A 24,434-nucleotide genomic window follows, 5' to 3' on the forward strand; every position below is an offset into this window, starting at 1 on the left:
ATTCAGCTTCTTCCTCCTGTACATGCAGAATGTCAGGAAGTTCCTGTTGCTGGCGACTCTGCCTGCCTAGCACCGCCTCTCTGCTCACCTGGGAGCCTTAGGAGCTGAGGCTAGCCCTGTCTGCCTAGCGGAGCACAGGGGTTGTAGGAGGCCGTGGGCATGCCTTTTCCCCTGAGCGGGCCTGCAGTGTGGCACTCCGGGGAGCCGCAGCGGCTGTGGGCCTGGAGTCCCCAGGCTGGGGACACCAGGGCAGGTGGGCAGCCTCTCCCCAAAGGTATGGGTGCAAGTCTCTCCCCTCTCCTCAGGGTGTGGTGGCCAGATGGGAATCTGAGGGCAGGGCCAGCCTTCCTCCTGTGGACCTGGGGAGGTGTGGGCAGTGCTGCTTAGACCGGCGGCCAGCACTGGAGGTGCCGGTGGAGCGGTTGGTATCTGTGGAGGCCTATCTGTTGGGCTTGGCAGGCTGGCAGCCCCCTGTGGCTGCCCCCATGTTTATTTTCTACTCCTCCCCTGGCCTGGTCTGAGCTTGGCTAGGGAGCGCTTTCTGTGGGACTATGTCTCTCTCATCTTGAACTCAGTGAGACACAGTTTGCTGTACTGGGAAGTGATTACAAACTGGGCTGTTAGGTGGAGGAGGCATTTTCAAAGCCCCGGTTTCCAAGTGCTCTACAAAGTGCTTGCTGGGGTTCAGACTTCTTACTTCCATCTGTCTTTGGAGTCTTTACGAAGAGGACTTTATTTCCTCCTCAGAATTCTTTCTCTTCCTTCCCTCCTATTCTGTCACCAACTTTGTGTTCCAAAACAGACACCCACCCCCTTGTTCTGGGCTTCCTTCTTTGGTCTTTCGCTCTCCACCAGACTTACGGGTCCATCCTAGCCCTAGAGGTGCCTCTTCCTTGTGGCCCTGGGGATACTGTTCCTGGATGCCCAGGTTTTCTGGTTGTGGAAATGCTGCTGCCTTCTTCTGACCCTGTTTATGACGTTGGTCAGTGGTGTCTCTCACTAAGACGATGGTAGGTACTGGACATCAATGGATAACGCAGGCTGGGATTGTTAGGCGTCAGCCATGCCTCCTCCCGACCCAGGACCAATAATGGCTTCCCGCCTTTGGAGAGCCCCATGCTTTCCCCTGGTTATTCTAGGCTTGCTGTACACATGCATGTGCCTTTTTCAGATTCTTTCCGGGACTGGCAGCTCCAACTGGGTGTTTTCATTCATGGACACGTGACCTCTGGAAGCGGGTGTGGAAAGGAAGCCTGCTCCACTGCGTAAATGTGAGGCCCTCTTCCCAGGGGAATGTTTTCTTCAGGGGTCTGACCTGCTGGACAATGGGGCTTCTCTCTGACGAGTTTCTGGGCTGAGCTGAGGTGTTTCGTGAGGGAAGCTCATGCTCTTTGCATGTGTTCCTCTGCCGACTATTTCAGCTCCACTCTGACAGCCGAGGAGGCTAAAATTAGTTCTGGAGAAGGAAAAGGAAGGCTGGTTAGAAACCCAAGCCCTTGGCTGGAGAATGGAGGAGGCTGCTTCCCAGGTTTGTGCCTGAACGTTTCGGAGGATGGGACTAGACCAGCTGTTATCTGTCCATCTGAGGAGGGGGGGGGGGTCCCTGTGGCCTCGCAGACCTGAACCAATTAAAACAGGAGACTAACTTGGAAGCTGACTCTCTGGAGTGTTGATGCCAGGATGTTTTTTCCTTCTGGCTTGTGCAGTGGTGCACAGTGTTTTCAGGTATGAGGACAATGCCTTAGAATGAATGTCCAGTGTCATTGACAGCCGTCCTCCCTCTCCACCTCCAAATGGGTTACGATGCGTCCGCTGTTTGAGAAGGCACGCGTGAGTTTTCCCAGCCCGGGCTGGCAGCCATGGTTTAAGAACTCTTACTTCATGCACTTTTTGGAGATTTCCTTCTCACTGAAGTTTGATGTTGGGTTAGAGGGGAGCCCTGTGGCCCAGGGCTCATATAAGACGTCCAGCTTCTCTGTGTGCTGGGGATGTAGTGAATCAAGGCTCCCTCTGGCCTGGAGCTGAGGTGTTTCGTGAGGCAAGCTCATGCTCTTTGCATGTGTGCCTCTGCTGACTATTTCAGTTCCACTCTGACAGCCAAGGAGCTCTGGGGCTTGGAAGCTAGAGGAGCAGAAGGGTTAGAGAGATGAATTCCGGTTTCTCTTCCCACCCGGCTAGTTCCTTGCCTGAGGGTGAGACCTGCAAGTCAGTGTGGGAGGAGAAGGAGAGCGCAGGCAAAGCAGTCCTGTCTCCCCTACCCTGAGAAGCTGCATCCAAACCTCCCATCACTGAGAGGTCAGCCGCCCTGGGGTGTAGTTGTGGGAGTAGAGGTCACTTTAGTCCTAATTTTCTCATTTTTAAAAGTTTTTTAAATTTTTAAACAAGTAATATACCTACATTATATTGCAGGAATTTAGATGTTACAGATAAAAGCAGGGCCTCCTTTATCACCTCTGTTCCCCACCTGAGGCCCCCTCCAAAGGTAACCATTTTAAGGTTGAGGTATATTCTTCCAGACGTTTTCACTTGTGTGTGCATCTATAAAGTACTTATAGAAATAGAGGCTTTTTTCCACCTAAAATGGTATTCAAGCATTTAATTGAAGTATAAAATATATGCAGAAAAATGTACAAGTAGTTACCGTGACAGCTGAGAAGCATTTTCACAACTGAATACACCAGTGTAGGCAGCATCCAATTCAAGAATCTGAAATTTTCTAGCTCCCCCATCCCCAGCGAGTCCTGTTTGGTTCCATTTCAGTCCCTACTCACATTGCTAAGGTTAACTACTATTCTGACTTCTAATAGCATAAAGTAGTTTTGTCTGTTTCTGTGGTTGGTATGAATAGAACCTTATAGAATAAACTGCTTTGTGTCCATCTTTTCCTCACCCTGTTTGTGACTTTAATCTTTGTTGCACGTCATGGCTTTTTTAACTCGGAGATTTGTTTTGGCAAACTTTCTGATACATATGTATCTTTTAAATAACTATATAATATTCTAAAGTTTAAAAATATAGACCACATTTTATCTAGTTTTTATTGATGGACTTTGTGATTGTGTAGAATGTTTGCGTACTGTTTCTCAAGGATAAATGAAAAAATAATTTCTGGGTCATAAGACATGTATATTAGTTTTAGTAGATGCTGAAAAATGGTTTGATTTATTTATTGATTGAGGCTACCCAAGTGATGGCAGTGGGGGTAGAAGCTGGGTGATATGGCATTTGGTTCTGTGAAATGCTTAATTACAGAGATTGGAAATAGCCTGGCTTCATGAAGGGTGCCCTGACAGGGAAAGGGCTCAGTTCCACTGGCTTGATTATGAGGAGACCTGGAGACAGCTTCTAGGGCCTGTGTCTCCTACCTTGTGCCTGAGAGTCTCCTGGGTAGTGTGCTGATGACGGAGGTATCAGTGGACCAGCCAGGATGTGCTGGTCTGGGTTTGGGATGGAAGTGCATATGTGTGTTTATGTGTGTTCACTTACGATGCTCCATGCTGCCTGCAGACTCTGAAGAGACTAAGGCGCTTGCTGAAGATTGCCGAAGAGCTCTTGGTAACAGGGCACTACTGGCGAGCCCAGTGCATTTGGCAAAACTGATTTCATATGTGGTGATAATGATGGTGGGGATGTTGGAGAAACCTGTCGCAAAATATTGTAGAGTCTGGTGAGAAGCTTTTCATGACTGAAGGAACTCTGGTGAGTTTTTGTTCCTGGCCGAGTGTATGCCTTGTTCCCTGTAGAACTCTGTCACAATTGGCAGAAGATGTAGGGATGACAGTTTGGGGTGACTTGTTCTCCAAAGCCCTTGCTTCCCAGTCTTGTTCTTCAGCTCGCTGGCTGCTCTTTACCGTTATGTTGGGATTCTTTATGTAAGTCCGCTTGCAGGCCCTGCTATTGGATTTAGATGATGCTCAAGTTTATGGAACTGTTTCTAGTACAAATGATACTCCAGTCAGCTTTTCCACATTTTATGTATGATGTGCACTGTTTGTGACTTAGTCTGCTCAGGTTGCCATAACGGATACCATAGACTGGGTGGCTTAAACAACAGAAGTTTCTTTTCTTACAGTTCTGGAGGCTAGAAGTTAAAGATGAAGGTGCTGGCCGGATTGGTTTCCAGTGATTGCTCTGTCCTTGGCTGGCACATGGTAGCCTTCTCACTCTGTCCTTTTCGCTGTGTGTATCCACTCCAGGCATCTCTTTTTGCAAAGATGCCAGTCCTGTTGGACTGAAGGCCCACCCTTATGACCTCAGTTAGCCTTAATTACCTCCTTAAAGGCCCTATCTGTAAATATATTAATGGCAAGACCTGCAGTTACATTTGCACCAACCCAGTAGTCACATTGGGGGTTAGGGCCTCAACCTATGAATTTTGGTGGGACTCAGTGTAGTCTGTTACTGTCTGAAACAGTAAAGTTTGGTTGAAAGTGAATTCTCTTTTCCTCTTGAGAGACATTTTGGAATGGAAGTTACTTTTTTGGGGCTTTACCGTAGTGTTTCTTTTGCTCTTGCTTAACACTTTGAATGGGCAGTCTTATCTGCACTGGTGGGCTTAATTTCTGTGTATGTGTGCACGTTCCCTTGCCTTTGGGCATGCTCTGATCCTGAAAATATGTCTAAAATCTGGGTAAAAAGTAGTTATGGAGGTGCCCTTTTCTGATAATCAGGATCAAATCCCTTTCTGAGGGTAACTGGAGAAACTGGAAAAAATAAAACTTCTCTGGTTGAAGGCATTATATAGTTAAGAAGATACTGAAGGCGTACCAGGCCAGTATGCATGAGAACAGAGGTCTCGGGTGATGATTTTGGTAACTGGGTCTGTTTTTAGTCAGGGGGCAACTGAGACGTTGATCATTGCATTTGATAGCTTTGTGGGGCTAGGAAGGCAGGAATTGGAGTTCTAAGCAAAGGATGGGCAGAGTTAATCACTTCTTTGGGCTTGATATCCCAAAGATATAGGAATGAGGGGGACCCATATGTGACAGACCCTTAATTTGAAATACTCTGGGACACTGGGTGTGGTGGCGCACACCTATAATCCCAGCTACTTGGGAGACTGAGGCCGGGCAGATCAGTTGAGCTCAGGAGTTCAAGACTAGCCTGGACAATATGGTAAGAACTCATCTCAAAAACAAAAAAATTAAAAAATACATTTTCTGGGATTAATGGTACTTTTAGAAATGTTAATTCTTTCTGGAGGATTTATATCATCCTAGGCCTCAAATTAGCTTTACAGTTTTGCAAATACAATGACTGGCTGGTAATTTTAAATAGCCAACAGAAACATGACAGTTGATGCTGACCTGGGGGACCTACACATTGGAGTTGCCACATACATATTTAAAAATAGTGTCCACTGTGGTCAAGCAAATGAGAGTGGGAATTTCAGTGGATAGCTGAAAACTATAAACCAAAAGATCTGTTAAAGAATTGTTCTGCATGATAACAGAAATTAATAAATCAGTGAATAATTTTATCACGGAATTAGATGAAACTGGATAGAGAATTAGTGAATTGGATGATAGATCAGAAGAAAATATAAACTGAACCGTGGACAGGCAGAAAGATGGATAATACAGAAGAAAGAGAAACACATAGAGGAAGAAGTGAGAAGGTCTAAGATTCATGAAATCACAGCCACAGAAGTAAAGGAGAGAGAATGAGGCAGAAAAGATAATAGCTGGGAACTTTCTAAAATGAATGAAAGACATAAAGTCACAGATTCAAGAAATCCTGTAAATCTCAGGTAAGATAATAAAATTTAAAAATCCACATCTATTTCCATCACAGTAAAAATTCTGGAAACCAAAGACAGAGAGAGAATGTTGAAAGCAGCTAGAGATAAAAAGGCATTACTGTCTATAGTTTTACTGAGAGCTGACTTCTCAGTAGAAACAGTGGAATCCCAAAGACAATAGAATGATAGCTTAGGTGCCAGAAGACACAGTTGTCAACCTAAACTTCTGTATCAAGTGAAACTATCTTTCCAGAATAAAGGTGTCATCATGTTAAGTGAAATAAGCCAGACACAGAAAGACAAATACCACATGATCTCACTCATGTGTGGAATCTATAAAGGTAGCTCTCATAGAAATAGAGGGTAGAATAGTGGTTACCAGAGGCAGGTGGGAGGTCAGATGGGGAGCAGGTGGTCAAAATGTACCAAGTTACACTTAAAATTTAGGAATAAGTTCTGGTCTGTTGCACTGTAGGGTGACTGTAGTTAGAAGAAGGTAAGGTATAGTTCAAAATAGCCAGAAGAGAGGGTTTGGAATGTTCTTACCACAAAGAAATGATAAATGGTGATAGATTTGCTAATTACCCTGATTTGATCATTACACAGTGTATACATGTATCAAATCATATTGTATGCCGCAAATATGTACAGTTATTATGTGTCAATTTTAAAACAGAATTTCTTAAAAAAGAATGAACATGTCAAGGAATGGGCTGTTCTTCAGACGGAAGGAAGATAAATCCAGATGGAATGTCAGAGATGAAGTGAGGAATGAAGAGCAATGAAAATGATAAATTTTCAGGCATTTATTGTGAAAATGTGTTACTGAGTTTGAAATACCACAAAAACAAAAATGTGTGGCAACAGTGTTATATGTGAGAGTGGGGTGGAAATGAATTTACATTGTTCTAAAGGTTCTTACAATGTCCAGGAAGAGAGTGGAACTATCAAGTAATACTGAATTTTGATAAGGCATGCTATCATCTCGAGGGTAACCAAAGGGTAGATTATGACTTTCAGGCTAACAAAGGAGACAGATAGGCCGAATGCAGTGGCTCATGCCTGTAATCCCAGTATTTTGGGAGGCCAAGTGGGGAGGATTACTGGAGCCCAGAGTTTGAGACAATAATGAGACCCCCATCTCTACAAAAAAAAATAGCCAGATGTGATGGCTACTTGCGAGGCTGAGGTGGGAGGATTGTTTGAGCTCAAGAGTTTGAGGCTGCAGTGAGCTGTGATTGAGTCACTGCATTCCAGCCTAGGTGACAGTAAGACCTTGTGTCCAAAAAAAGGAGACATGGAATAAAAGAGAATTCTTCAGTTGAGAAGAAAACAATCAAGGGTACACAGACCAGCTGAGATAAATGCAGCTAATATTCCTAATAAACTTATGATGTGAAAATTATTATTTTAAAGACAGGGTCTTGCTCTGTCACCCAGTCTGGAGTGCAGTGGCATGATCTCAGCTCACTGCAGCCTCTGCCCGCCACCCACCCTGGCTTAAGTGATCTTCCCATCTCAGCCTTTGAAGTAGCTGGGACCACAGGTGCAAACCGCCACACCTGGATAATTTTTTGTATTTTTGTAGAGATGAGGTCTCACCATGTTGCCCAGGCTGGTCTCAAACTCCTGAACTCAAGCAGTCTGCCCTCCTTAGCCTCCCAAAATGCTAGGATTATGGGCATGAGCCACCATGCCTGGCCTGATGTAAAAATTCTTAATAAATACTTAAAGATGGACCTGAATACTGATTAAAAACTCCATCCGTGGGTGGAGCTGGCTTAATCTAGGGTGATGGGATTGGGCTGTTTGGGAAATTAGTTGGATTCCCCTGAGAAATATCCTCTGTTTTCTGTTGGAGGGTGCAGGCCTGGTTGCCAACATCCTGGAAGTCAGGGGGATGAGAACTAGGGATTCTGTATTTGGTGTATTTTTGTGTATTCCTCTTGTTTCAGTGGGATACCTGTGTCCTCAGATTTGCCTGCTCCTTTTGTCGAAGAGACTCTGTTTAATTTTCTTTAGAAAATAAACATAATCTCTGCTGGGTTGGGGAGGGGCAACCATGATGAGTGGTGCTGGGATCTGAGGATCTGACTGCACCTTACCAACTAACTCTTCTGTCTTCAGACTCACCTTTACCCCATTCCTTCAGAGGCATCTGGTGCCACAAATTGCTGAGTTTCGAAGGGTTCTGTGGGGAAGTTACGTTGCTTTTCTGCTTTATCCAGAACAAGCTTAGGAGTCTGTGTGATCAGTTACCATTTGTGTTAATAATGCTTTCCAGCTTTGAAATGTCATTTCTGTAGTTCTCTTCTGTTCTCTTTGTTCTTATAAGTTTATGCCGTAAAATACTTTACTGTGGGTTTAGTGGGACTACAGGAGGCAGCAAAAAAAAATGTTTGTATGTAATCCTTGCCCTTTACCTGGACGCTCTCCTTCCAGTGTTCTCCAGGAATGACGGGTCCTGGAAAAGGCATGTATTTCAGAGCTGTGGGAGGATGGTGCCAGGGCCTTGTTTACCAAGTCCAAGTTGGAAGTGACTTGAGGTGACCTGGCTTGGTTCCTCGTTCCTAGGTGGGACTTCTGAAGGCAGATGGAGCTCCTCCTGTCACCTTGGAAGGTGCTCCTGGACTTACATTTCTGGCATTTGTAGTGAACAAAACAGTGGAAAATCCTCGTGCAAAGTATACAGAAATGCTGGAAAAAGTATAATAAACAGAAAAATGATAAGAAACCCCCTTTTAAAATGCACATATGTAGCTGCATGTGTAAGAAGTAAGGGCATGAAGGGGCTGGAAAGTAGAGCTGTATGCCTTCCCTGGCTGAAACTGCTGATTCTCTGGGGACTTTGCCTGTCTTTATAATTTAGAGATACGGGTTTAGTAGCAGTATGGACAATAGGAGACAAGATGTGGAATTGAGACTGAGGCCTTTGCATGGCCTCAGATTTCTGTGGGGTTATACCTTCAGTGAAAATGTGGGCTAGAAGAAACATTCTTTGCTGAAAAGGAGACTAAATAATGAAATTGTCTGGGACTAGGTGGGGGTTGGGGTGGGGGTAGTTTCCCCTGAGGATTTATAACCATAGGCCTGTGCTCACATGAGTTTGGGGTTTATACCGTCCTGTTCTCTGGTAAATTGAGAGATTAAAGTGGTTCCAAATAGTTGATGTGCTAGGGAGTTTGGCATAAGCCAAAAATATGTTACCTTTGAAAGATTGCCCCTTTAAACTATGCACAGGTTTTAACAGTCGAATTGATCAAGCAGAAGAAAGGATATCAGCGGTCGAAGACCAACTTAATGAAATGAAACGAAAAGACAAGATTAGAGAGGAAAAAGTAAAAAGGAATGAGCAAAGTCTCCAAGAAATATGCGACTATGTGAAAAGACCTAATTTACGTTTGATAGGAGTACCTGAATGTCATGAAGAGAATGAATCCAAGCTGGAAAATATTCTTTAGGATATTCTTCAGGAAAACTTTCCTAACCTAGTAAGGCAGGACAACACTCAACTCCAGGTAATACAGAGAACACCACAAAGATATTCCTCAAGTAGAGCAACCCCAAGAATTGTTAGATTCTCCTTGAAATAAAGGAGAAAATTTTAAGGGCAGCTAGAGAGAAAGGTCAGGTTACCCATAAAGGGAAGCCTATCAGACTTACAGCAGATCTCTCAGCAGAAACCCTACAAACTAGAAGAGAGTGGGGGGTCAGTATTCAATATCCTCAAAGAAAAGAATTTTCAACCCAGAATCTCATAGCCATCCAAACTAAGCCTTATAAATGAAGGAAAAATAAATTTTTTTGCGAACAAGCAAGCACTCAGAGATTTCATCACCACTAGGCCTGCTTTACAAGAGCTTCTGAAAGAAGCACTACACACAGAAAGGAACAATCAGTATCAGTCATCCCCAAAACTTACCAAAATGTAAAGAGTATCTCCATAATGAAGAATCTATATCAACTAATGGGCAAAATAGTCAGCTAGCATTAAATGACAATATTAAACTCACAAATATCAATATTAATCCTAAATTTAAATGGATTAAACGCCCCAATCAAAGACATAGACACACAAACTGAATAAAAAGTCAAAACACATCGACACTCTGTATCCAGATTCATCTCATAAGCAAGGACACACAAAGACTCAAAACAAAAGGTTGGGGAGGACTCACCAATCAAATGGAGAGAGAGAAAAAACAGGAGTTGTAACTTTCGTCTCTGACAAAATAGACTTTAATCGTAACAAAGACTAAAAGAAACAAAGAAGGACATTACATAATGATAAAAGGATCAATGCAACAATAGGAGTCAATGATCATAAATATATATGCACCCAATATAGGGGCACCCAGATACATAAGACAAGTTTTCAATGGCTTATAAAGAAACTTGGACTCCCGCACAATAACAGCGGGAGACTTTGACACCACATTGTTAATATTCGACAGATCAATGAGATAGAAAGTTAACAGGGACATCAATGATTTGAACTCAGACCTGGAACAAGTAAACTCAGTGAATATTTATAGAATTCTTCACCCCAGGTCCACAGAACATACATTTTTTTTAGTATCACATTACATCTATTTTGAAAGTGACCACATAAATGGAAGCAAATCACTCTTCAGCACTTGCACATTTCACAGATTTAAATGAAATATTGGTTGGTTGTTATTTTCTTTCTTTATTCCTTCCTGTCTCTGCTGTTAAGCACAATTATTGGCATAAAAGAGGTTTTAAATACCTACTTTTAGATTGCATTCCAGCCCGGGCAATAGAGCAAGACTCCTGTTCTCTATCCCCCTTTTCTCTTTCTCTTTCTTTCTTTCATTAAAAAAAAAAAAAATATATATATATATATATATATATATATATAAATTTAAAAGAAAAAAAAAAAAAAAGAAAGGTTGCCCCTTTAAACCTGGCCTCAAAGTATTCCAACAGAAAAGGCTCCACTGAAAATAAGCTCAGTATTCAAAATTCTAAAGTCACATGAGGAAAGAGTACCATGAGTAAAGTCAGAAATAACAAATGACAGAAGCAGACTTTCAAGAAGTTAAATTACAGAATTCTGAGAGGGATTTGGAAGTATGCCAAAGTACAGAAGTACCAAAATTGACCAGGAAGACTTAAAAAAAAAGAATTTCTGGAAATGAAAAAATAGATAATTGAATTTATAAATTGAGTAGAAGAACTAAACAACAGATTAGACATAGCTAAAGAGAGGATTAGTGAATTGCAAGTTGACCTTCAGGAATTATCTATAATGGTGTTTAGACACAGAATTGGAAAACACGAAAGGAGGGTTAAGAGACTGGACAGAATGAGAAGGTCTGATATGCTTGTAATAGGAATTTCAGAATCATAGACTATGAAGATGTAATATTCAAGCTGCTAATAGCCAAGAATTTGTCAGAATTGACAAAAGACACAAATCATTAGACTCTAAAGGCATAGTGAACCCTAAGCAGTATGATTTAAATACTTACTTAGATGCATACCTTGTAGTGAAACTGTAAAGAGAAGACGAAAGGCATGGCAAACTCCAAGTACTGTACATTTAAATATATACTTAGACACATATTTTGTAGTGAAACTGCAAAGAGAGAAAGCAGCCAGAGAGAAAAACAGAATATCTACAAAGTCAAATGAATAGCAGACTTCAGCAACAGTAGTGGAAGCTAGAAAATAATGGAATAATATTTTCAGAGAGCTGAGATAAAATAACTCATCAATCTAAAATTTTATGTTCATCTAAATTGCCACTCAGGAAGGAAGAAAAACCATTTTGAGAAAAGCAACAAAGGCTTCTCCACCAAGAAATTGCTACTGAAGCATGTTTTTTCCCAGTAAGCACAGTAATCTCAGAAAGGACAGAGATACAGGGAGAGACGACTGAGCAGACAAGCTGATGACTGTATGGACGCTTAGAAAATATAGACACAAATAATGTCTGAATTGGGAGCTGGGTAGTGAGAACAATGACATTAAATACTGAACACAAGCAATATGTTAAATTAGATGTACGTTGGAAGAGTCATTAGAGTTTAAAATATTTAAGTTCCAATGAGGGATGGTGGAGATGTTGATTTAGGCTTTTAGCGTAAATGTACCCATTAAAGTTTATAGGCCTAGCTTACAATGGAATAGGAAGGAGACGTATAACTTCAAAAATGACTAAAATACGAAATTTTAAAATATAATCTAAACAGAGGTAGCAGTAGAGAAAAATCAGATTTAAACATAACCAGTAATCATACATGTAACGGGACTGCACTCTAATTAAAAGACAGTGTGAGATAGAATTAAGGAGAGGGAAGAGAGAAAGATTTCAGTTGGAGAAGAGAGTTTTCCCAAATATTAACCACATGAAATGTCATAAAGCTATGTTAGCATTAGATAAAATGGACTTTTTGACAAAGAGCATTACAAATAAAGAGGGTTACTATACAGTAAAAAAAAAAAGTTTTCTTACCAAGAATATATCAAATAATTCCTGCAACTCAAAGGAAAAGCAATCCAGTAGAAAAGTGGGAAAAGGGACACACAGGCAGTCCTTAGAAGGAAATGTTAATAGTCACAGGAAGATGGTCATGCTCACAAGTAACCAGGGAAATACAGATCGGAATTGTGTACCATCTCACACTCAGCAGCTGAACCCCAGGCGGGGCTGTCTTCTGTTGGGAACTTAGATGGGCGCCTCCATTTTGGAGAACCGTTTAACAGTGGTCTGTTGATGATGTTGTGACCTAGTGAAGACACACTCACACATGAGCGCACACCCAAGAACGTAAAAAAGGAATTCGTGAGGGCGTTGGTTAAGAGTCTGGTAGGTGAGTGGACACTTAAAGTTACGCGAGGTTATCTAATGGACTGCTTCTGAAGTCAGTGCACTTGAGAGCCGCAGGAGAGGCAGTAGTGTGTAAAGAACATACCCTCCGGAGACAGGCTGCCTGGGTTTGAAACCCGATTTTAACTCTTAATAAATGACTTGGGTAAGTCTCTTAGTGCCTCAGTTTTTATAAAATGAGGGCCTCCTCAAGGTTATCATGAGTTCTTACTTATTATTTGCAGAATGCTTAGTATAGGGCCTGGGATGTGTAAGTGTTAAATAAATGTGGGCCAACCTGGATGGCTTCCAAATATATGGATGAAGGAGAAAAAGCAAATGTATTAGAGATTGTATTCGGCTGCTAGAAACAAGCAGTCATTTATTCTCTCAGGCAGATGCAAAGACACAATGTTGGAATATTTTGGGTTTTTCCCTCCCCTACTGTATGTGCCATTCCACAACATGCATGCATGTGTGTGTGTGTGTTAGTGTCTGTCATACACTCTAGCCTTCCTCCCTGGCCCCTTCAGTCTCTTCAGATTGCCTCCATCTCTATACCCTGCCTGGCCTTACTCTGGTCCTGGGGAGGTGGTGCAGATGCTGCTTTGTGGAACTGGGCGGGTGTGGAATCATAACATGGATGAATCACTGCTCTTGGCCCTCCTTGGGTCTTATGGAGGGACCTACTAGGGCAACAAAGGCGGCTGAGCAGACTCAGGGCTGCCTTTCGAGGGGTGCTGTCTACAGGGAGAGCTGCCTCTCCTCTCTGGGCAGATGTGAAGGCTGGACACCAGAGGGAGAACACTGGCCCTCCTGAGACATTCTGACTTGTCCTCCTCTTGGTCATGGAGGCTTCTGGGAGGGTTTGCCTCAGTGCTGGCAGAAGCAGACCTAAGTAGATGCAGTGGTGAGTGGCATTCCTCACCACTACAGTGCCCACAAGGTAGGGCTGGGCACCTGCTCCCTGGAGTAGGCAGCTGCGAAGGTGCTTCCAGGAGCCAACTGTGCAGTGGTTCTGCTGGCTGCTGGGGTCACAGTTCCTCTAGGAGATACTGGCTGGACTCGGGACACCCAGGTGAAGAGCTCAGGGACTCCAGGGGAGGTGGGTATGGACGCTGCACCTCTAAAGCATCTCCTCTCCTTTCTCTCCTCATTGCATTTTGAGCCCCTCAGAGGCAGGACCCTGGTGAGATTTTCCCCTTTTCTCCCCAGGACACAGTGGGTATATCCAAGGCCAGCTGGACTGAGCTGCTTCACAGGAAAGTGAACTTCCCAGTGTTTGACCTCCTGGTGCCTGTCTTCGAGCATCACAGCTAGCCAGTTTAGGTTCTGCTACTGGGAATGTTGGTTCTGAGTGTAGCCTACATGTACTGTGTGTGTGCATGCACTGCGTGTGTGTGTGTGTGTGTGTGTGTGTGCGCTTGTGTTTGTGTGTATCTGGGAGTGGCATCCTGCCAGGTTTGGGGAGCACCGGGTGCTTTCTTTTCACTGGGATCAGGCCCCTTGGAGCATAGGGACTGCCCGTCAGGGGCACTGCCTCTTGTATACCAGCTTCCTTTGGAGGCCAGCAGTTGGTATGGCTGCGACTCAGGGATGCAGCAAGCTCCTCGACCTGGCGTTTGGGTGGCATGCTCACTCACTTCAGGGCTATGAGGCAGCAGGCCTACAGGGGTACCACAAGCACCCCCTTCCAGGGAGCATGGCTTCCCCTCCTTCCAGGTTAGGCGAGTGGGCTGGGGTCGGGGGGAGCCCCCTGTGTGTGGATGCCCTGGCTTCCTCGGTGTGGGCGGGAATCTGTATGTTAGAAGGTGGAGGTGGCCTGTGGTTGGAGTATTGCCAGGAGCTATTAATAGCTGAGTGTGTAAAGAAGCAGAGTCTGGGAAAGAGAGGAATAGGGGAGGCCCCTGGGTCTGCAGCTGGCAGCAGAGCCCTGTGGTGAGGGAGGCCATGGAATGGCACATAGGGCTCTGAACACAAAGCTCTTGTAGGCATGGTGTGACTTGATGGGCTGGGGGTCATACTGGAGACTTGTGTTACGAGGAATTGTCATAGGCAGTAGGGGGCAGGTGTGGCTCTAATGTAATAGCCAAGTGTGCCAGGCATTGTTCTAACCACTCTTAAAGTGCATTAACTCATTTAGTTCCTGCAGCTACCCTCGGATGTAGGTGCTGTCATTACCCCTTTCACAGATTGGTTAGGTAGCTTGCGTAGGACTTGAAGTCTGGCAGACTCATGGCTGCCATTTTTCTCTGGGTTGTCTGTAGGAGGATCTGGTCAGATGGTGGTCAGGTGACATCTTTTTGTTTTTTTGAGATGGAGTCTCGCTCTTGTCGCCCAGGCTGGAGTGCAATGGCATGATCTCGGCTCACCGCAACCTCTGCCTCCTGGGTTCAAACAGTTCTCCTGTCTCAGCCTCCTGAGTAGCTGGGACTACAGGCACCCGCCACCACACCTGACTCATTTTTATATTTTTAGTAGAGACTAGGTTTCACTACATTGGCGAGGCTGGTCTTGAACTCCTGACCTCAGGTGATCTGCCCACCTCGGCCTTCCAAAGTGCTGGAATTACAGGCGTGAACCACCGTGCCTGGCCCAGGTGACATCTTGAACCCTTGGGTCCTTTGAGATTTGGAACTTTCAGCCTCTTCACTTGGGTCCTGCCCATGGTAGTGGCAAAAGGGTGGTCTCTGCCTTATCGGCTTGGAGAGAGGAGGTGGCTCTGTTGGCCTCCTTGTTTGGACTCCTAGCTCAGCAGGCGGGCTTGCTGCTTGTCTGAATGGAGATGGAAACTCTTTGAGGACCTAGGGCTTGGGTTGCAGGCTGAGGCCATCCCTCCTTGTCCCTTCTTTCAAAATCCAGCTCTAGCCCTGATACCTACACCCTTCTGTCTGTCTGTCTGTCCATCCATTTGTGATCTGTTTGGAATGATTCTGCCATGTAGGACAGCAAAGGTCCTGCCTTGGTCAGCTTTCCAGGCTTGTGGAGAAACCTGACATTTAGAAAGCAGTTGTCGAGTACATGTATAATGTTTTATTTCTCATACAAGTGTTTGTTGTGTTATTTCCTCTTGGAGATAAGTTTTGATTATGTTATCCTTTTTGGTTATGGTACACTTTTTGGATGTCTGAAATGTTTCTTTAAGCAACAACAGGCCATTAGTCAAGGGTGGTTAAGTTAGGCGACAGGGAAGCACAAGGGCCAGTGGAAGTAGAGAGCTTGCCTGGTCTCAGGGGAGAGGGAAGAGCTGAAATCCAGAGAAAGGTGGGGAACGTTACAGCCAGAGCTGGTAACTTATGACTTACGCTAGGCCTAGAAGCCCAGCTCATTCGAGGGTATGACATTATGGTATGGCTGCAGTGAGGGGAGGAAGGTAGGGGAGTGCCCAGCTCCCCTGTCTGCAGTGCAGCTTCACGGCTGGCCCCACAAGTCTCAGGCCTCCACGGACCCCACTAGAACTGCTGCCGAGGATGCAGTGGGGCCCAGCCTGGGGAGGGGGGGGCCCTGTGGCCTCTGGACAGGGTGCTTTGAAAAACCCTGCCATTGGATGCTGCTACAGGCAGACAGGGGCATCGTAGGTGCAAGCCTCAGACCTGGCCCTGGTGTGCTTGCTCTCCCTTTGGTCTGCTACCTCCACTCCACCCTCTCGGGTTCTCCCCCTAAACCTTAAAGCCACATGCTTGATGAAGGGCCTGGCTGGGGAAGCCAGTGTGTATCTTTGTAAGCCTCTCTGTGGACCCTGAGGCCCTTTCTTTGGAAGAGGCTGAGTCCCAGCTGACTGACTGGTCAGGAGGCCGTGTGTTTTCCTTTCGCAAGTGTCAGAGCCTAGGCCGTACGGTGCAGGATGGCCAGAGCTGTGGCTGGGCACTACCATTCTGACTGGGGGATATTTCGGACCTTGGGTGCTACCTGGATCCTTGAGATTCGTTGCTTGCTCCTGCACCTGGAAGAAGCATCCTGTCACTGCAGGGAGATGCCGAAAGGGGCTGGGTTTGATAGGGGAATGGCCGCTCCTGTTGGGGGGCTTCTTTCACCTGACAACCAGTCAGTGTCCTTCTCCCTGGGGTATACCCTGGGAAATCATGCTCTTTCCTCATGAAGGCCAGCAGTGCGGGTGGAGAGGAGAGTGAAGATGTCCTTGGGCTACGCTAGTATTCAGGTGCTTTGTCTCCCCCAGGGTCAGGGCAGGATCCGTGATCTTGCCACTACAGTCAGCCTTTCAGGCTGATGGTGAAGTAGGGCTCTTGGCTGCCGGTGGGCTGGCTGGCTGGTGGGATTGACCCTCACCCCTCTGTCCTTCCTGGGACAGAAATAGTGGTAGGAGAAGACCAACCAGGGGTGGTGCCAGGTCACTGGCTTACAGTGGGCCCAAGAAGTGTGGACAGGGTGGCTGCATGCTCAGTGCTAGTTCCCTGTCGGGTGTCTGCATGGGGTTCTGGCAGTGAGGTTGTAAACACCATCACCTCCCTCTATTGTGGGCGGCCTATAAAGGAGTGATGGCAGAGCTCTCAGACAGAACCAAACCTCCTTTGGCATCTCCATACTCTTTTCCATCTCAGGGCTGTGTGGTTCCTGGGGGTCGTAGGGGTAGGTGGGGCGGGGACTGGAGATTGTTTTGTAGGGGATGGTGAGGAAGATGGATTTGGGGAATGTTCGAAACCAAGTTTGAAGGAAACTGTTTGAATGGGCAGGTGGGGGTTGAAGTGGCTGTGCACCTGGATGGCACTTCCTGCAGCAGGTAGAAGGGGTTCAGCAGTGATGAGGAGTGCGCTGGGGTCACCAGGAGCCCAGCAGGAGAATGATCCATGATTGTAGGTTGGGCCACCAGCTAGCCCTTTTCTGCCCGAGGCACATATTCCCCTTGGTGACTGTGGGAGGCTTACCCTGCACATGCAGGCCTCATTCCTTATGTTCTCCAGCCTGCCGCGTACCAGGTGGGGTTGTTGGGTTTGGAAAGGACGCGTGGAGGGTCCTTGCTTCCCATTCAGTATGGGTGGGGAGTTGTGGAGGACCCACTGGCATGATTTCCCTGGAACACTGTGGTGAGAAGGGGACAGAGACAGGAGCAGCAGGAAGCAGCTCCCCTTTGCATTTTCCCAAGTGGTCCCTGAGATCTGTATCACAATCACCTGAGACGGACAGGGGTGGTTAAAAGAACATATTGTGCCCCCATTCCCATTGAGATAGTTCTGGATTGGGCCTGGCAATATGTATCCCCTCCCCGACAGCTCCAACATACAGTGATTCTGATGTGCACTAGGGTTTTAAGGACCCCTTCATCAGTTTCTGCTGCAGCCATGAAGTAATGCTCACCCGCTCCAAGGAGCCTCAGGTGTTGTTGCCCTTTATGTGCATGTTGCCTCTGTCTGTCTAGCTGATTATCCATCCTTCTGTGGCATTTGGTTTCCTGCCTCCTCCCTTTTGCTTAGGCCTAGGGGCAGCTGCGATGGGGTGCAGAATGAGATGGGGGCTGGTGCTGGCTGGCCCACATAAATTAAGAGGTGTTGGACGAATGGGTGGTCCGTGTCCAGGGGCGAGTGTAGGGGTGTTGGTGACCCCAACCCACTACCCAGTCTTCCTCCCTCAGGGTAGCCTGACACCCGGGGTTTGGGTGGTGGTCCCAGGGGCACGCTCAGTGGTTCTCTTTTCTCTGGGGCACAGGCTCTGGGCGTGGGGAGGCTGAGACACGGGAGTGCATCTACTACAACGCCAACTGGGAGCTGGAGCGCACCAACCAGAGCGGCCTGGAGCACTGCGAGGGCGAGCAGGACAAGCGGCTGCACTGCTACGCCTCGTGGCGCAACAGCTCTGGCACCATCGAGCTCGTGAAGAAGGGCTGCTGGCTGGACGACTTCAACTGCTACGATAGGTACCCCGTCCTCCCCCCTCCTTTCCTCTTGGGCCCACCTGCACTTACACTGCCCGCTGGGCCGTTTGGGTCTCAGGATGCGCTGAGCGGGAGACGAAGGACCAGAAAGGGGCTCTTGAGATGGGAGCCAGGGCCCCACGCCCTTCCGTATCCTATTTGTCCTGTCCCAGCCCTGAGGAGGGGTCTCAGTGAGTGTCAAGCCCTGGCTGTTCTCCTTGGCTTTGGGTCTCCTATAGGGGAGGTGGGTTCACAGTGTCCCTCTGATGTTTCCCACGAGGTGCTCTGTCTGTGAGGAGGGGTTGGCGGGGCAGACCTGGGGGAGTCTTGCATCCCCCAGGTGACGGGTGTATGGAAAATTCTGTGCCTCCAGGCAGGAGTGTGTGGCCACTGAGGAGAACCCCCAGGTGTACTTCTGCTGCTGTGAAGGCAACTTCTGCAACGAGCGCTTCACTCATTTGCCAGAGGCTGGGGGCCCAGAAGGTGAGAGGGCAGTGGGAAGTGGGGCCCTGAGTCGGCTGACCTGGGCCTCTTTGGATTGGAGCTCTTGGCTTCTCTGTTGGGTGGGGAGTGCCTAAAGGGCCCTGTAGTCTGGCTCTGGAGGTGTGAGGGTGGGCGGGCTGTTTGACGCAGGGCTCCGTGTGTCCCCTAGTCACGTACGAGCCACCCTCGACAGCCCCCACCTTGCTAACGGTGCTGGCCTACTCACTGCTGCCCGTCGGGGGCCTTTCCCTCATTGTCCTACTGGCTTTCTGGATATACCGGCATCGCAAGCCCCCCTACGGCCACGTAGACATCCATGAGGTGAGACAGTGCTGGCTTGGGGCAGGGCAGGGTAGAGGTGGGGAGGACAGGCCAGACCTTATTAAGCTTTGCTCTCCCCCAGGACCCTGGGCCTCCACCCCCATCCCCTCTGGTGGGCCTGAAGCCACTGCAGCTGCTGGAGATCAAGGCTCGGGGGCGCTTTGGCTGTGTCTGGAAGGCCCAGCTCATGAACGACTTTGTAGCTGTCAAGATCTTTCCACTCCAGGTGAGTGAGTGAGGGGCTCCATCCAGGTCCTATACCTCCACTGTAGCTTGAACTGGAGCCTCTCCTGCCCTGGAGCAATCCAAACCCCGATTATCTTGTGGTATGAGAGAAAAGAGCCTTACTGGGCATAGTTACTCATGTTACACTTGGCTCGTCTGTAGGTTTCATGCAACTGTGGGATTTTATCATAGGACTAGGGTAGGGCTTTGCAAAACCTTGATTTACCCCGGTTTCTAGGGTTTTGTTTTTTATATCAGGTTCTTTCCAGAGGCCCTGGACACCAGGTCTGGCTCTGTCATTCCTTGAGTGATACTGTGTCACTCCTTATCTGTGGACCTTTGATTTGTAAATCAAAGTGCTAGCCTTACCTTAAGTCATCTTGGGGTCACTATTGGCCTAATGCTCAGGGGCCTAACTTAATACCGGTCCTCTCCTGGTCCCCTTACAAATGCTGAAGCTGGTAGGATGGGGGTTGGGGAATGGGGAATAGGGAATGGCTTTTCTGCTGCAGGGCACTGTGGCTGTAGCAGGGCTAAGTCAGCCACCTGTCCCCCCAACCCCTCGCCCCCGACCTCAGGACAAGAAGTCGTGGCAGAGTGAACGGGAGATCTTCAGCACACCTGGCATGAAGCACGAGAACCTGCTACAGTTCATTGCTGCGGAGAAGCGAGGCTCCAACCTTGAAGTAGAGCTGTGGCTCATCACGGCCTTCCATGACAAGGTGAGCCACATGCCTCAGAATGCACTCTGAGAGGAGATGGAATGTCCCCTTGGTATCTCTCCATAAGACCCCTGCCCTGTGGAGGTGTCCATGACCCCATTAGCACTGTCTGTGATGAGGTTAACCCTGCCATAGGTGTGGACATAGGTGCCCCTGTGATAGGAACCTCCCACCCTGGGATAAGTTCTTATTGATAAAAGCAGTGGCTGCATGGTTCCCAGCCCCTAGCCCTCCCCGCCTCCGGGCCTCATCTGTCTTCCATGTCAATTGTAGTAGCCTCCCAGGAATGCAGCCTAGCCATTGGCCCACTGAGACTTCCCTGCCAGGGCTGGTCTGGATCCTGTCCTGTACCCAGAGCCCTTGCTCAAGTCCTGTGCTGCCTTCTCTCAGGGCTCCCTCACAGATTACCTCAAGGGGAACATCGTCACATGGAACGAACTGTGTCACGTAGCAGAGACAATGTCACGAGGCCTGTCATACCTGCATGAGGACGTGCCCTGGTGCCGTGGTGAGGGCCACAAGCCGTCTATTGCCCACAGGTACCTGAGTCGGGAGGTGCCTTTCCTGCACTTGGCCCAGAGCTGTAGGGAGGGTTGGTGGGAGCGAGAGCAGTGTCTGGGATGTCTTAACTTCCTACACATACTTACTCTGCTTGCTGCTGTCCAAGGCAGCTGGGCACAAACCTGGCCTTCCTGCTGTGTCCTGGGGATGGCATGGCCTCCCAAGCTGGTTTTTGGTGCCCTCTAATGGCCACATGAAGTGCTGATTCCATTACTTTGGTTGGAGAGTTGGCTCAGTAATTCTGAAATTTTCTAGTTTAGGACCCGTGTATACTCTTAAAAGGACTTTTGTATAAGTGGATTATGTCCATTGATACTTGCTGTATTCGAGCACATCCACACATCCTATTAGCTGTCAGAGTGATGACATCACATCTCATGTAGTCTCTGGAAAACTCTTTATACTCCCAAGAGAATGAGCCTTAAAAAAGCAAGTAAATGAAAATAATTTTGACTTTATAGATTCCTTTGGAACAGAGTCAGAGCTCTTCTGGGGTCCCCAACCATACTTTAAGAAACGCTGGATGAGCTTATCACTGTCATGCTTACTAAGTGGCAGGCAGCGCTCTAAATAGTTGAGAAATACCAGTTCATTTAACCTTCATTACCACCCATTGAGACAGGTACTGTATTTCTCAGCTGTGACTTACAGATGAAGGAACAGTAGTACAGAGAAATTGAATGACTTAGCCAAGGTCCTGTAGCTAGTTGAGTCTGGTTCTGTGACTGTGAGAGAGGGGACTGAACCTCAAATTCCAGCATGCAAAGCTGAAGGATCCCTGATGGTAGTAACAGTAATGACATAGAAGGTTGACTGTATGAAAGTGCAGTTTTTGTAGCTCAAAAGGTTGGATGTTGTCTCCACTGTATGGCTCAACCTAATAGGAGTACCTAGTAAGTATGCCAGCCGTGGCCCTAAGAATTCACACTTCTCGGTCGAATCCTCACAAAGCCGAGGCAGCCACTGGGGAAATTGAGCAGCACAAGTGGCTTAGCTTATTAGAGGTGGACCTGGGTACACACAGCAGCACCCCGTTCCACTCCACTGTGGTGGTGAGCTCAGGGCCCTAAGGGGCCTCTGCAGGATCCTAGGAAAGGTAATACTAAATTCCTGTTCTCGTTCACATGCCGAACACTGTAAATTCTTCTCAGAACACTCACATTCTAGGCCAGTGTGCCTGTCCACACCGCTCTGAGAACACATGGGCTGCCCTTTGATAGTGTGCGGACTGGGCCAGGGTGTGCCCAGCCATTAGGGGAGGTATTGCTTTGCCAACCCTGGTGGAAGCCAGCACCTCCATCTGAGGTGCACAGAGGGATTCTCGCACCCATGCGGGCTCCAGTAGTGGCCTGCCTGTGCTGCTTCACCTCTGTGCTCCATGACTTGGTCTGGGGGCTGACTCTAGGGCATAGACCCTAGTACCTTTGGAACCAAGGTGGGAGTTGGATCCTGAAGTTCAGCTTTATCTCTGCCCTCTTGTCTCCATAGGGACTTTAAAAGCAAGAATGTATTGCTGAAGAGCGACCTCACAGCCGTGCTGGCTGACTTTGGCCTGGCTGTTCGATTTGAGCCAGGGAAACCTCCAGGGGATACCCACGGACAGGTAACAGGCCTCACAGGGCAGGAAGAGAGGGGCAGGCCCCGGGAAGACGCTTTGCCCTTCTGTGCTCAGCTGGTGAGGTACAGGGAGAAGGGTCACTGCATGTGTTCAGAGCTGTCTGAGAACTCAGAACAATGCTCTTGTTTGACCAGTGGAGAAACCAAGACCAGGAGGGCGGTGTAGCGTAGCTTCCCCAGGACAGTCAGCTGGGAAACGTAGAGATTTCCCCTTGGGGTTTTGACCACTAGGGCTCGTAATCTTAATGTTTCTCTCACTTTTTTAGTTTTAATTCTTGAGATAAAACAGAAAGAAATGTACTAAGGATTCAAACAAAGAACCTGGAAAAAGTAACTAAAACTTCAATTTAGGAAATCACTCCTAAAACAATCACTATTATTTATTTTTAAGTATGCTCCTTCCCTGTTTTTTTTTGTTTTGTTTTGTTTTTGGGTCTTAACCTCAATAAAATACACATCATTGTATTTGGTAACAATTCCATTTTTAGATTACTATTATCTCCAGGATATGGTATTTAAAAATTATCATCACCCAAGTGTAGTTGGTCCTGTGACCTCTTGTAACTGCTGTGAATGTGGTGAATCGAGGTTTGCCATCATTGATAACCTGCCAAATTGCTCTGTTTTGCTTCCATCTGGTGCACAGAGGATGTAGCTCCCATGTCCCAGCTGTGTGTGGCCAGTCACTGTATGTGTATGGCCAGTCACTGTAAACCCCGCCCTCCTCTGTCCCCACATAGGTAGGTACGAGACGGTACATGGCTCCTGAGGTGCTCGAGGGAGCCATCAACTTCCAGAGAGATGCCTTCCTGCGCATTGACATGTATGCCATGGGGCTGGTGCTGTGGGAGCTGGTGTCTCGCTGCAAGGCTGCAGATGGTAAGTAGGATGGCAGCCCTGGGCATTCTAGGTTGGGGGATAGAGAGCAGTGGGACCTTGGAGTGATCCTGCCAGGCTCTCTCTGACTCCTAGGACCTGTGGATGAGTACATGCTGCCCTTTGAGGAAGAAATTGGCCAGCACCCTTCATTGGAGGAGCTGCAGGAGGTGGTGGTGCACAAGAAGATGAGGCCCACCATTAAGGATCACTGGTTGAAACATCCGGTAAGGGGCCCAGCGCAGGCGACTCTGCAGCGGGGTGGAGAAGGGAAAACCCTTCACATGCAACAGGAAGCTGAAATCTAGTGGGAATGGGCAGAGAAAGTCTGCTACGTTCCCTGGATTCTAGGGATGTGTTCCAGGGGCTGTGGGGAGTAAGGTAGGGGGATGATCTCCTTCTCCAGATCCCTGCTTTGACTGAACTGCTGCCTTTTGGGCCCTTGCATGGTTTGGGCTTTGAATAACATTTCGATTGAATATCAGTGCTTACAGGCAAGTAGCCATGTCTGCCCCAGTAGGGGCCTGGATGTCTCCTTCTCCCTCCTATGTATGTTGAGGTTCAGTGAACCTTTCCTAGGGCTGTGGAGGGTAGCCAGTAGGCCAGGAAGATGACTGCCATGAAGGCAGGCATGCTGATTCCTGAAGTTTTCCCCAGGCCCCTGCTGGTGGACCTGCTGCTGTGGTTGGGGCTGGTGGGCTCTGCCTGATCCTTGGGAGCGTCATGTTTACTGTCCCCCAAGCTTTTCCTCATTGAAGGGGCCTAGCAAAGCTGTCTTTCCCGTCTCTCCTCCGCTGCTCAGGGCCTGGCCCAGCTCTGTGTGACCATCGAGGAATGCTGGGACCATGATGCAGAGGCGCGCTTGTCCGCGGGCTGTGTGGAGGAGCGGGTGTCCCTGATTCGGAGGTCGGTCAACGGCACTAGCTCGTTTCCCTGGTGACCTCTGTCACCACGGTGGACCTGCCCATAAAGAATCAAGCATCTAAGCCCAGGACGCGAGTGTCTGTCCAAACTCAGTGGATCTGAAGAAAAAAGGAAAAAAAAGTTGTGTTTTGTTTTGGAAATCCCATAAAACCAACAAACACATAAAATGCAGCTGCTATTTTACCTTGACTTTTTATTATTATTATTATAATTATTATAATTATTATTATTAATATTATTTTTTGGATTGGATCAGTTTTTACC

At 47.4% G+C, this 24,434-nt stretch overlaps 1 protein-coding gene across 1 annotated transcript; it reads left to right on the forward strand.

Annotated features, from left to right (window-relative positions):
• On the forward strand, positions 1-24,353 carry ACVR2B (activin A receptor type 2B). Its single transcript, XM_078354663.1, is given in 12 exon segments — positions 1-274; positions 18,237-18,444; positions 18,815-18,924; positions 19,094-19,245; positions 19,328-19,471; positions 20,049-20,192; positions 20,583-20,731; positions 22,242-22,356; positions 23,111-23,249; positions 23,343-23,473; positions 24,049-24,166; positions 24,169-24,353. Coding segments are annotated over 12 exon segments (1,629 nt in total). The 5' UTR covers positions 1-159; the 3' UTR covers positions 24,273-24,353.
• Positions 24,354-24,434: the final 81 nt, after the last annotated feature.

The sequence above is a fragment of the Callithrix jacchus genome, chromosome 17 (assembly GCF_049354715.1).
Source record: "Callithrix jacchus isolate 240 chromosome 17, calJac240_pri, whole genome shotgun sequence".
Lineage (NCBI taxonomy): Eukaryota > Metazoa > Chordata > Mammalia > Primates > Cebidae > Callithrix > Callithrix jacchus.